The 14390-nt window shown below is 33.6% G+C and overlaps 1 protein-coding gene and 1 pseudogene across 1 annotated transcript; one reads left to right on the forward strand and one right to left on the reverse strand.

The window, feature by feature from the left end:
- Positions 1–2096: 2096 nt before the first annotated feature.
- LOC120140513 lies at positions 2097–3277 on the forward strand (annotated as a pseudogene).
- Positions 3278–3786: 509 nt separating this feature from the next.
- LOC120140541 (kinesin-like protein KIN-14P) lies at positions 3787–9739 on the reverse strand. Its single transcript, XM_039155510.1, is given in 22 exon segments — positions 3787–4135; positions 4228–4316; positions 4444–4587; positions 4702–4826; positions 5382–5545; positions 5707–5960; positions 6041–6205; positions 6387–6565; positions 6648–6754; positions 6905–7084; positions 7165–7260; positions 7341–7422; positions 7502–7891; positions 7925–7972; positions 8340–8369; positions 8466–8492; positions 8495–8560; positions 8648–8725; positions 8822–8905; positions 9003–9130; positions 9472–9615; positions 9709–9739. Coding segments are annotated over 22 exon segments (2682 nt in total). The 5' UTR covers positions 9737–9739; the 3' UTR covers positions 3787–4061.
- Between the last annotated feature and the right edge of the window lie 4651 nt (positions 9740–14390).

Here is a 14390-nt window from a genome sequence, read left to right on the forward strand (position 1 = left end):
CTTAATTGTTTCATGCATGTTTTTTAATTAAATATTGAATAAAGTTCACCTTTGTGTCTAGGTGCATGAGAGAAGTTAAATGGTTTCATCATATGCAAAATGTCAGTCAGAATGTCTTCCAATTCTGGATGTGATACAGATGTGTTTGGTTCTAGAAATCAATTGGACATTATTCCTCTAACTCTTAGCTTTCCAACACCTTTTGAATCACCTTAATCCGATATCGGGAGCTTGAGATATGATCGATTTATTGAAGACAGTGCAGGCTGGAATTTTGTTACGGGAATTTTATGCATGGATGATTTGGATGAGTTTGAGCCAAGGGAGAGTCTTTTCAACTTCAGCCAAGTGACAAGCCATTGAAGGATTCTTAATTCACCTATTAAAGGCATTCAAAGCTGATTGTTATCATCTAAGTTCAAGGGCTGTTCATATTCTTCAAGGGAGCTTGCAATGAAGGGTGATTTAATTCACTTATCAAGACAATTTTCAGAATGGAATAGCAAGAGTCTTCCACCCCTTGGACGAAATTAAGGCCAAATTCAGCTTCAAATTGTCTAGATTCATCCCCAAAATGATCTAGATTATTCATCCAACTTTGAAGATAAGAAGACAAAGCATTCAAGTGCATTTTATTGCTAAATTGATGAGAATGTTTTCATCTTTTGAGTCTTTTCATATGCTTCTTAGAAATACTATAAATAGACACCTTTGGGATCATTTGTAGGGAGACATTTGAATATATAAAACATCTTTGAGAGGTCTCTTTCATTCTTGTTCTCTTGTAGAACTTTATCAGCTTCAAGATAGTCTTGTAGTCTTCATCCATTTCCTTTTGTTATAGTGTTGGTTCCTAGCTCATATATAGCTAGTGGGTCACGTTCCATACCCTACCATTTCGATTCCAAATTTTTTTTATATTGTTGGTTCTTAGCTCCAAATAGCTAACGGGTTACAATCCGCTTTATCCTTACACACTTTGCCACAACAACATCATTTGCCACAACAACGCCATTCATACTTTACCATCTATTTTCATTATCATCTAACCACAACAACCATCACTCTTCCATCACCTTCAAACAACTTCCTCATTCTTTTCATTCCATCATTTCAATTATTATTTCATATCATTTCCTTCTTATGTTTATATTTATGTAATTTCAGAGTTCAAGCTATCATTACGGGGTTTTTTACTTGAATCACGATCGGACATTCACATATATGACTCGAAACATATAATCGAGATCATATCATATTGGTACTCAAAAAAATAATATAAGTATATATACATATATATATAGGATGGCCTATCAGGCTGATAAGATTTTTTAATAAGCCTAAGCATGATTTATTTAATTTAATATACTTTTAAAAAAATCCGAGCCTAGCCTTTTTATTAAACAGGCCAGTCCAGACCAGACTTTATGTAGGCTAGGTCGTAGGACCCTGTAGGTCGGCCTGGCCTATTCCGACCCCTATTGCCCATGCAACTTGGTCTGCTCATATTATTGTTGGACTTGGCCACATTAGGTTTCAAGGGGTGGGTACAAAATAACCCAACATTGAATTACTTGATTAATTAACGCACTTTCATCTTCATGTGTTAAGGGCTTGGGTTATTTCCAAGTGATAGAAGTCCATCCCCAAGTTGAGATTTATTAATGACTTTATTTGTGTTAACAATCTAGTTAGTAAATGGTTAAAAAATTATCATGTCTTGATTCGTAGAGTTTTTATGAGACTACTGAAATTTTATACATTTTAAAAATGTGTATATATATATATATATATATATATATATATATATATTAAAATTTGTTTTATATTTATCTCTTAAACTTATACCGCTTTTAACCGACATTTTTTTATGGGATCATTATTTTTCTTTAAAAATAAATATAAAATAAACTGAAATTCACATTATTTACGGGTATTTTATATAATACATAATTTTTAAACCGTTATATCATAAGTAATTAAATATTTACATGCATGCATTAAACTTTGATCTTACTCTATAAATACTAGTAGCATTTCTTATTATCCAAAACACGCATTTGGCAGTGTGGAAAAATACCACTCATAAAATTATCATGGCTGATTTCACATTCTTGGCCATGGAATCACTTACCGAGCCAGAATCCTTGAATTCCCAAAGCTTTTCACCTTTCTCCTGCAATGACAATTTGTTCAACAATCAATCACCTGAAACTCCAAGCAACCGGGGAGACAACTTGCCTGGTTTTATCAATTACCACACCCCAATGTCAGTTTCCCACTCCATTTTCTCAGCTGAAAATGAATTCCATGAAACTCAAAAGAGAAAAACATTGGATTTTGCATCAGAAAGTAGCTGTGGGAACTCATCATCTTTTCATGTTTATGAAAGTGGAATCAGCATCAGAAATGTAAATATATATACAGATTCCTCGTTTTTTTATGCATGTAATTAGATGCAATGATTTTCCAGTGTTTTTCAAACCTTTGGCTTTGGTTTTGCTGTATACATGAAGAATCCAGGAAGAGAGAAAAGATCGAGAAGTAACGGCAAGGAACAAGAGGAACCAAAAGAAGTGCTTCATGTTAGAGCCAGAAGAGGTCAAGCCACTAATAGTCACTCTATGGCAGAAAGGGTTATACACTTATAACTCAATCTTTCCTTTCTCATGAAATTAATTGGAATATATATATATATAGTATTGAAAATGATGTATTTTCTTTTCTGCCAAACAGGTTAGAAGAGGGAAAACAAATGAGAGACTAAGAAGCTTGCAAGACAGTCCCAGGATGCTATAGGGTAATCAATTATAGTTCTCTGGGTTGCATCATGCACATATAATACTTTGAGTTGATAATTTGCAGAATATGGGCATGGCAGTAATGTTAGATGAGATTATCAATTATGTCCAGTTCTTGCACAATCAGATTGAGGCAAGTTCAAACAGCAAATCATTCTTTCTCCATTTTCTTCTTTCAAGCAATGATTCATTCCGATGGACAATACTTGTATGCATGCATGCATGTATGAATGACTGCAGGGAAAATAGAACAGAAAACTGATTCAAATGGTTTGTAATATTGTAGCACAAATTCATGTGTTTTTATATGAAATGTTACAGTTTCTTTTGATGAAGCTGATGGCAGCAGGCGCATGCTATGATTTCAACTCCGATTCAGACAACATGGGAAAAAAATTACATCAGAGGAAGCAAAAGAGTTGAGAAAGATTGATGGATATGTTGGAGGGCTAAAGCTTGCTTTCTCTCGTCTTTAACTTTAATTTCTAGATGTTATACCTAATTGCACGCCCTTAGATTACAATATATATATATATATATATATATATATGTATAGCTCTACTTTTCAACACTTTTCTTGTTTAGAAAGTTTCATAAAATGTGTTGAAAACAATGGCATAAGATTTCACCAACACAGAGCAGCTGTACTTTGAAGCGTTTCAGAAACCCTACGCAAATGGGTAGTCCAAATCCTTTATGTGTCCTTGCTCTAAATGGGAAATAATGCAATATAATATTGTCTCTTCGTTTATAAATGGGAGATATAATTCAAGCATCAACTTGATAAATATCTTTAAGAGAAACACTTTTTAATTTCGATTTTTTTCATTAGTATAAATATTTGTCCTGAAAATTTATCACGAAGTAATTTAAATACCAAATCGATAATTTTATTATAGTTTACATACAGAATTTGTAATAAAATATTCAAATATACAAAAATACATAAATCATGTCTATGAGTTTACAAGAGAGTACATCAGAAAGGAACCAACACTGGGAAATATACACAAATTTTATACATATTCTCCAGTGAACATAAATTACAGTGGTGATCCAGGGGCCAAAAAGAAAAGAATTATACTAAAAATAAATAAATAAAATTTTGTAGCCAATTCCAACGAATGCAAAACTGGCTACCTTATGATATACGAGGGGGAGCAGATTCAGATGTCCTCAAACTGTGAGGAAGTATAATTAATAACACAAAAGATGAATGATGAATATCAGACTACAAACAATAACTGTTACCATCTGCAATTATTTGGATGTCTTATTTACAGTTCGGATAAGAGGAGGCTTGAGTGAATTGGAGCTTAGACTCTTTTTAATGCCTGAAAGGATGCGTGGAAGAGAGATTTTAGGAGGATATATACCATTTGAAGAGGTCTAATCTTTGTCCAGAATTCAGATGAGTTTTACATACCAGGTGAAGCCGTTGGAGATTCTGGTCTTGGTGCTGATAGCCCTTGTGGTGGTTTTTGTAGATATCGAATCTTCGATTTAACCTTGCTTCTGCAAAGAAAGTTAAACTCATATTGAGCGTGGCTTATCGAAATAAAGAATGGGATCGATCACATTTGAGATATGCTCAATGAAATCAAACACATATGGAGCATCCAAACATGCATCAGATACTCACTTCCCCTGCAGAGTACTGCCTTGAGGGGAACGCGGGTAATCAGTTGAGCCTTCAGTTTCTGTTCCCACAGAAAGACCAGCATCAGATATTTCAGATTTTTCATCGTCCGTGGACTGCTGGGATTCAGCTTCTGAGTGCTTATCACTGTGAACAGTAGTCAAGATCAGAAGCTTCTTTCTCAGTACGTCCTAAGCCTTTTTTTTCTTCCCACAAGAGGTAGTTTTTGGCTTCACGAGGGGAATAGAGGATGAACCATACCTCAATGAACTTGTTCGGTGGTGCTCACCGGTGATGCTGGGGTATCCGGCTTTTAAATCTTTAAGTACTTGCAACCTCTCAATCTCCTCATCCTTTTTAGCTATCGTGTCCTTGAGAGATGCCATCTGCAGAGTTGGTTAAACTTAGAAAACAATAATACAAATGGCTTACACGGATGCTTCAAGAACAATTCTCTTTGATTAAAACAAAATGGAAAAGGATGATGATCTATACATCCATCTCCGTAATCTTTAAAAATAAAGATTATTATGGAGCAAGAGCATTTTTCTAGTGAAGAATACAGGGAAAGTTGCTAAAACATAATGGAGGTAATACCCCAACTAAAACTAAATAAAATCTGCTCAGAATGCTTTACTAGATCCAAAAAGCTTTGCATCATTGCCAACTGATCTGCCCCTTTCATTTCATGCCTATTGCTGGCGGGAGATTCTCATCTACTCCGGCAATGTTGCTGCCCCTCCTGATAAAGATAAGTCTACTTTTTGAAATTCTATTGACTTGTTAACTTCATTCTTTACGTGCATGCATATCAGCCAATAAACCTTGTAACGACCATAACTAGTGATCGTGCATATAACACTGCAGCTAAGTTTCATATTGAAAATTATAACCTTGTGTAAGAAAAATGTAAAGCGTAAAAGAGGAAAAGAAAACTGAACCTGCTCCATTAGTTCCCTAACATCCTTCCCCTCTTTGTTACTTCGTGCAGCACCTAGCTCAACTCCAGAAACCCGTTCAGCAAACTTCAAAGTACTCAGACTTTCGGTATAGGAACCAACATCTGGATTGAGCTGCACAAACATAAGGGTCTTTGCCTGACCTCCTGGAAACATATAAAGCCATGTAGATAGAGATCGGTTTAAGGGGTATACGAAACACTTGAATGTAGATGAACCATAACACCAGTTTTCTCCAAGCAATTATAAATTTTTCATTCTAAAACCTGGAGATGATTTCCGACATTTAAGAATATAGATGAAGTACCAAGAGAGCTTTGAAGTACTTGAGTGAGCTTGCTATTTCTATACGGCACATGAGGACTCTTTTGTGCAAGAGAAAAAATTACATCTCCAAGGGCAGACAATGATTTATTGATATGTTGTGCTTCCTTAAGCCTATCTCCTGTTACCTCGGATCTATCAACTCTTTCACTGCCTGCTAAATCTACCAAATGCAGATTACCGTACAAACAATTGCCCAACTTCAAATCCTTCCCACGAACATGCACAGTGACAACGCTGTAACCACAAAACTAAATTGTAAGGCACATGGGAAATACTGACACTGGAGATCTGAGTAAAATAGTAAATATAAGAACCTGTGAGAACGACTACTTCTTTCATTCATTGCAGTAGCACTAACAGTTCTATTCTTGAATCCAACATCAATTATATCTATTACATCAGAGGTTGATAGAACAGTGTGCATGCTAGCATCAGGTACAGCTAACCCATTAGGTTGAGAAATATTTGTAACCCCCACTGTGTGCAGATTAAGGAAAAACAAAGATAACCATACCAAAGAATAAAATATTTTACTTTAACATTGAAAGGAAAACAATGCATCCAAAGCCAACAAGTTTCGAGACTGTGTAAAGCAATATTAGTAAAACAGGTTAACCAACAGCCATTATTGAAACAATCTAACTTGTTTAATAAGGATATTTCTTCCCAGAACCTTTAGCTGCTAATAAATCACGCACTTGATCATTATAAATTTCAATCATTTGAACCCCAACTTCATATTCAATGGTGGTTCTCCTATTTTGGGAGATTTTGAAGAGATTATTCAGAGCACGATAATTAACACCCCATTCCTCTTCAGTTGCATTATTAGGACCGGTCTGTAAATGTCAAAGGAAATAAATCAGATTGTTCAAATGTTGGTGCAACTTCATGAAAACTTAAGAATAAAGTGATTCTTACCATTGTATAGGTTTTCCCCGAACCAGTTTGACCATAAGCAAATATACAGACGTTAAATCCATCTACTACTGATTGAATAAAAGGTTGAATATCTGAAAATACCTCTGCTGTAATTGTTTAAAAGAGTTGTATAAATTAGATAACTGCAACATTTTCGAAAACAAACATATTCATGTTCATGCTGCAAGGAGTATGGGTCAAGTAAAGAGTCCCTTTCCACCAACAATATTAATTTGGTGATGATAGGGGATAAACACCTTGAGTAGCAGTTGGACCAAACACCTTATTGAACTTAAATGTCTTATTCCCTTCCTTCCCTGGCTTGGATGGATTTGAAATAACCAACTGTCCACTGTCACCGATACTGTCTACTATTGTCTTGTTTCCACTTTGTCCAGGAATAAATGGCCTTATTCGACAGAAAACTCTAATGTTCCCTGGAAATAGAAAAAGTTTAAAGAAAAAGTGATAAACAAAATTACAGAGAACACAATAGGGAAAAGCTACTTATAGGAACCTTTCAGATCTTGAAGCTCATTGAAAAGCTTCCGATTTTCAGCAAGAACTTCACGATAGTTCCCTGCCGCTTCTGCTAATGCTTTAAGCTTTTTTTCTGAACAAGAAAAAAGGTTCTCATAGGAACTATTATCACTCACAATCCAAGCTGAAATAACTTCCCAACAAGAAACCTACCTAATTGATTAAATTCCTCAGAATAGCTCTTCTGTGCTTTCACAAGTTCTTGCTTGATTGTATAAGAAGTTAACCTTAACTCCTGAATTCTTGCACAAATTAGCATGAAAGGTGTTGAAGAAAAAAAATACAAATCCAAAATGGTAGGAACCCGTATATACCCGCATTTTACTAAACTGAGAATCCATATAGCTTTGGTAGATGTTCGCTTTCATGTTCCACTTCTGACATTTTGACTCGGTAGTTATTTCAAGCTCTTTCACTCTATTGTTTGAATCAGCAAGGAGAGACTCGAGCTCTTTTAACCTCGCTTGAAGTACTGCTTTGACACCCTCCGTCTCTTTTTCCATTTCTAAGCAGCGCTTCTCGTGTATCATTTTGGCCATTTCTAGTTCTTCCTTCAGCGAAGCAATTTCATTATTGTGTTTATAAGTTTCTTTCACTAACTCCCTTTTATCCTCCTCAACTTTACGTTTTTCTTCCACTTTGGGGTTCTCAGCTTTTCGTTTTTCTTCCACCTTGGGGTTCTCAACTCTCCGTTTTTCTTCCACCTTGGGGTTCTCAACTCTCCGTTTTTCTTCCACTTTGGAGTTCTCAACTTTCCTTTTATCTTCCACTTTGGAGTTCTCAGTCTGTAACAAAGAGAGAGAAAAAACTCCATGAGAAAAATAGTAGTATCGAAAGGTATCGGTATTGCATGAGCTTACTTTCTTTAGCAACTGAAAGGTGCATCCATTATATCTAAAAATATATATTGTTTTATATTGTTTAGCCAACTGATATAAGAGTGATCGTAAAAGGTAATAACAGGGAGGAAAGAAGCTCCACATCCAGGGTACACTGGAGATTGTGATTGGCAAATTCATTTGAAAGAAACTCATTTGATAATTTGCAGTAAGTAATGGATGAATAACAGCTAAATAATGATGTCTGTGATAGAATAGCTCAAAAGCAGTTCAAGGCTGTTGAACAACAGGAAAGAATCTTTCTGCTTCGAACCTTTGTTTGCTGACGATGGTTTGCGACAGGCTGTAACAAATAAGGCCATGAAATACACAGTTTAGCATATAAAAATAAAACAGAAATGCATTTTCGAATCTACAAATAATCTTTTATTCTTTGGACCTTAGATTCTTCGCCATTCTCAGCTGCTGCAGGGCCTCAAGTACTCTGATCCTTGATTGGTACTTCTCCTCTCGAATTTTGAAAAGATTGTTTTGCTGTAGGCCACTAACCACATGAAAAATCCATAGATCTCGAAATTGAGAAAAATGTACCAAAAGCAAGATATTTAGAATAGGATTTACAGTTCTTAGATGATCTGCTTGAGTTGATATACGACGTTCAATCTCCTGCACAACTTTTCTCAGGAGACATGCCACACGCTGAACAACAAAGGTAACGTCATCATGTTTTTATGCCGAAATAATCTATAAGCATACAAAAGCGTGAAATGTAAAGGAAGTTCAAATATCCCATACAAGAGGAATTTCACCCTTCTTTCTTTGAAAACTTTCGTCCAGAATTCCATTCACAACACTTAAAAGTGACTGAGTTGGGGCATTCTACAAGCAAAAAAATGTGACAAGGCATGAAACATACAAACAACTCCTTTGGGTACTAAAAGGTCCCAAAACAAATGTAAAAAATAGTGAATGTTACATCCAAACTGTTTGACTTCATTATCTCTGAAATTTTTGTCGTGGGGAGATCTGCATAGCGCCCTTGTTTCCATTGAAACACCTCATGAAATTTCTGTCCGCCATGAGGAAGCCCTGTAGTTGATTGTTCTGCAGCAGGTGAAAAAAAAAACATAAATCTAACTAGCTAGCCAGTTAACTAGAATTGTACTTAATATTACACATTCATTACTTATAGCATTGTACATGTGAAAGCATTTGAATCATATAAACCATCACAGATACAACATTAACAAGCACAGACCAGGAGGCACATAGGCATATTTATGCAAGGGGAAAGAGGGCAATGCTTGACTTTAAGGCTTTCCCCTCATTTGCATTTCCTACCAAGCACGCATAAAATTTATTTTCTTTCCATTTATTCCCTCCCTCTTCACATTCTTTTTTATTTTCCAACCAACCAAGCAGAGCCTAAGGAGAATGAAACTTACGATTAATTTTCAAATCTAAGGAAGCAGCCTTCCTCCTGTCTTCTCCAGATAACGGAGTGAGAGGACCACGTGTGGATGCATCCCCGTGAATGCTTCCAGATTTAGTAATATAACTATTGTTGTTGTTGTTGTTGGGCAACTTAGCTGACGAGGACACACACAAGAAAAAAGAACAGCTTAGTTAAACAATTTAAAACAAAAATTGCAGAAAGAGAAGGGAATGTCAGCTTCATTTACATTGACACTTGGGGTTATTGTTGGCCATTGGTTCTAAGAAAATGTCCTTTGGAGCCTGCTTATCAAGTTCTAGTCCCTCATTTACATTCTGTGGAAAGCAGTCCTGATAAACAATTAAATCCAAGTAATGGGCATTTTTTTACAACACAACAGACAAGATACAATCCTATATACAAAGCTAAAACATTACACAGTTTACAGATCATCGTCAACATTGTTAACATCGACATTGCCAAGACAACAAACAATCTGCAGCCTGGGGAAAGAAACCAACATGAAATCTTTTAGACATGGGAAAAATCCCCAAGTTCAAACCTTTGATGAGAAAAGAGATGGACCCAATCAATTTAGAGCTGCGCACGTTGATCAAATTCAAAGGTGAAATCAATTAAAAATAAATGAGAATTGTGGGAATTTGAAACAACGTTGTTGTCTTTTTCATTTGAAAATTGTTTGGCATTCCGTCTACCATTGGTCTTTTCTAAGTCCCAATACTTGGAGAAATGAAGCGCCAAAGTAGGGAACGGTAAACTAACTCTATTTTCCCGTTGGCTGTGTCCATTATCCGACATTGATGCTTCATCATCGGCATTATTTAAGCTAACAATTTGGCAACCACTTCTTGTTTTTTTCTTTCATAGAAGCCGCTAACTTTTATTATTATAAAGAGAGAATATCTAAAACTATAACGGATGTTTACAATCATAAACCCAAACTAAACATCAATATATTTTTTTATAACTATTAACACACAAACTAGCCACTTAAGATGACACAATGACCATACAAATAAAAGGCTAAAAACCTAACTAAAAAATCGAATAAAATATAGATACTAACAAATCTAACTGTATTGACAAACGAACTACAAAAGGAAATAAAACTATTGAAATATCATTGATAAACAGCAAATAAGAGTTGAGCGACGTGAAAAATATCCACGATCGTTGTATCCAAATCCAATTTAAGAATTTAAAGCACAGAAGATCAACAAGATGATAAATAAACATCATCTTGATTAGTAGTGATGATGTCAAATTCAACTATGAGAAAAATGATAAATTAAAACAACCGTCAAACGACCAAAAATATGTCATAAAATTAGAGAAAATGTGTCATAAAGACAGAGAAAAACATAACATAAAGACATAATTATTAAAACTAAAAAACGTATATGTAATATTAAAATTAAAGAAAAAACAAGAAATATCACCGGCGATAATTTTGAAAACCACTTTTACTTTAAAAGTTTCGAAAGTTCTAATTATTATTAACATGAAATGTTTTATGAATTGTAAATGTATATTTATTTATTCCACACACGATATAAATTTAATTAACCTCAACTTAATTAACTTTTTTAAATAAAAAATTTAAATAATAGTTTTTCTGATTGATACTGTAGCGGCTGATGGCAACCATCTTAATCTATTTTTTCATAGAAAACGTTAAGATTCAAGTCTTTAATTTAATTTAAGAAATCTAACATTATATCTTAGTTATGCCGATTAATATTTGGATAATATAAGTTTACATTTGAACCGGATGAAACTCCTTAAACGAAAAAAAAAAACCCTCTTTCAACATCATATTTTCAATTCACAAATTTAAACTATAAATCTTATTTGAAGGATATTAAATCCATTGAGTGGACTCAATCCCAATAGTATGTCATTTGGGCCTTGGCTTGCATCCTATCTCTGTGATTTTCATTTCATAGTGCGAGATGGGTCATGGCAAAAGCCTCAACATTTAAACCCAATAAATTTGGATGTTGAAAGGCAAAATTCCTCGAGCGTGATGCTCCTACTTGCAAGCTTGATGACTCTCAATCTCCATTTTAGTCACCATGAAGCTTCCATGTAATCATCTCTAAAAGGCCGGTCCTTCTTAAATAAACTCCCGAGTTTGACTGTCTGTAATTGGGAAAAGAAAAAAGAAAACCATGAAACATTTGAAAGTCGAATGTTAAAAGTGAAAACAAAATGGGTAAAGTACACAAATGGTCCCCTGACTATAAGGTCTTGCATTGTTGAGTCTCCCAACTATTAAAGGTTACATAATGGTCCTCCGACTATAAGATATTACTTTGTTGAGTCCTCCGATTATTAAAAGTTACAAAATGTCGCTCCACTATTCGTATCTTCCAAACCCATTTTTCTCCGTTAAAAAATTGACGACAATATGAGCTGGACATTAACTTGCTAACTGAGATGTGATAATATCTGACATTATAATCTCAAACGACTATCATATCTCAGTCAGCATATTAACGTCCTACTCAGAAGACCGTTAATTTTTAAACGAAAAATGACGAGTTTGGAACATAATGAATAGTTGGGCGATCATTTTGTAACTTTTAATAGTCGAATGACTCAACAAAGCAACGCTCTATAGTCAGGGGACCATTTTGTACTTTCAATAGTCGGGATTTAACAAAGTAATATCTTATAGTTAGGGGACCATTTGTGTATTTTACCCAAACAAAATATGAAAAACTAAAAGAAGAAAAAAGAGAGGTCAAATGAAAACATGTAATGAAAGCAAGAGCTCCCTTCAGTCCAATGGGTGAGCAAAGCACGTGGAAAGAGTTGATGCTCCCATGTCATGCATCGGGTCAAACTTAACATCCTTCTTTTTATCACATATCTCTCAATATCCGATAATTACATCGAACTTCGACCATGTTTAAAGTCGAACAGCATTGAGCCATTAAACTGATCAAAGATTAACATTCGTAATCTTAAGCTTAACCGAATGCATGAGATGGCAGTTCTATCCACGTCTCCGCCCCCGGTATTGAACTGAGAGGAGCTCCTTGGCTTCCTAAAGATATATAGTTAACCAAGTTAAATGCTGCAATGCCGAGCATCCCACCTTGTTGCATCCTTAAATACAAACTCTCCACTTACCAAATGGGTAACTAATTGTTTTATTATCACTAAAATAATTTATTTATTTTATCAAGATAAGTATGTAATAATGTTTATCTTAACCTATTAAATAATCATCTGGGTTACATTATATTTTGACATGAAAACTAATATATTTATATATTAGTTCAGCAAGGAAATACTTGAAAGCTTTGTTTGCATCGCCGTGCCGTGATTTCCAGGTTATATACTTTGACAATGTCCAACTCCCAATTCCCTTTCAAATCTCAATCCTTTTATAATTAATTATGTTATATAAATTTCTGTGTTATTATTAACAATAATGCCGACATTTCTCTCTGTCATATTCAAAATTAATAATTAAAATCATATTACCTTTTTTAAATGTATTTCAAATAAATATGTATTATCTATAACTTCGTTGGCAAAAATGTAAAACATCGTGATATAATATTCTAAAATAATAAGTTTAATAAATAAATTTTGTTTAGAATAATCTAAAATAATTATAAGATAATATATGTTATTAATCTTTCTTAGTCATTAAGAATGTACACACACTCTGTAGACAGGCTAACTGCTTGAATCTAATACCTCTAAAAAGAACAATACTCTCTTAAACTACATAAATCACTTAATGGGTTTATTTAAAGTTAGAATATTAGGTTTTATCTCATTTATTCATCCAATAATTTGTATAATTATATATTTAATACTATAATATATAAAAGTATATCATATATATTTGAATACTTAATAATTAGTTTTATATTAATTTCAATATAATTATATTCAATAATTATTTAGCATTTCTGTCTAAATCTTACTTCAATCTTACCATTTTTCCTTTCGAAAATTATAAAAGTATAAAGTAATACGATGATACAAATTGTATCCTTCCCTAAAATATTATAATTACATTATAGAGGGTCTGGGTCCCCTTGTTTAATGGGGAAATTACATTTTCATTCCATTAAAATATATAACGATTCAATTTAGTCCTTATTGATCCTTTAGTTAATTTTTTTTTTACCCTCTACCAAAAAGTAATAATTTGTTTTAAGATATTTAACACTAAATTTAACTTTGATACCAATTTTTTTTAAATTTATCTCAACATTTTCAAAATAAATTTTTTAACTTCACATGGATTCTAAACCATTGAGAAAATTGTAACTTTTCCCTTATATAAGTGGCATCATTGATTAGTAGGTCAAGCTAGATTCACAAGCTAATGTTTTTTATTTTTATTTATTTATTTTATACAATTCCTACGGAGAATAGAAATTTTCCTAATGGATATTGAACTCACAATCTAAGAAAGAGATGACATATCAACCGAGAGCTTTTAATCATATATTCTAAAGATTATTAATTAATTTTATTTATTTTTTTAAACTCTAAAGCGTGTTAATAAAGTTTTTATCAAATTAAAGTATATTAACTAAAGTAGAATTAGCATCTTGAAGTGGGTTTCAACTTTGATATAAACATATTGCGGTTGGCAAGCAATAACAAGATTAACACTTTGTATGATTGCATTGCCTTCGCCTTTTATACTTTTATTCTCAAATCTTAGTAGTGGACAGGAGCAGAATTAGAGAGTGTCCCTTTTCAAAAATATAATAACTGAGATGATAATAAAATTATCTATTGTTCTCTCAAAAATATATAATTCATTATTAACTCCTAACAAATTTTAATATTTTTGAATAACCTCTAATTAATAATGTTGAACTCTACTATTGAGTAGATTGTGCCTATCTGTTTAGAGATGGAGCCATGTTC

Source organism: Hibiscus syriacus, unplaced genomic scaffold (genome assembly GCF_006381635.1).
Source record: "Hibiscus syriacus cultivar Baekdansim isolate YM2019G1 unplaced genomic scaffold, ASM638163v2 tig00110785_pilon, whole genome shotgun sequence".
NCBI classification, from domain to species: Eukaryota; Viridiplantae; Streptophyta; class Magnoliopsida; order Malvales; family Malvaceae; genus Hibiscus; species Hibiscus syriacus.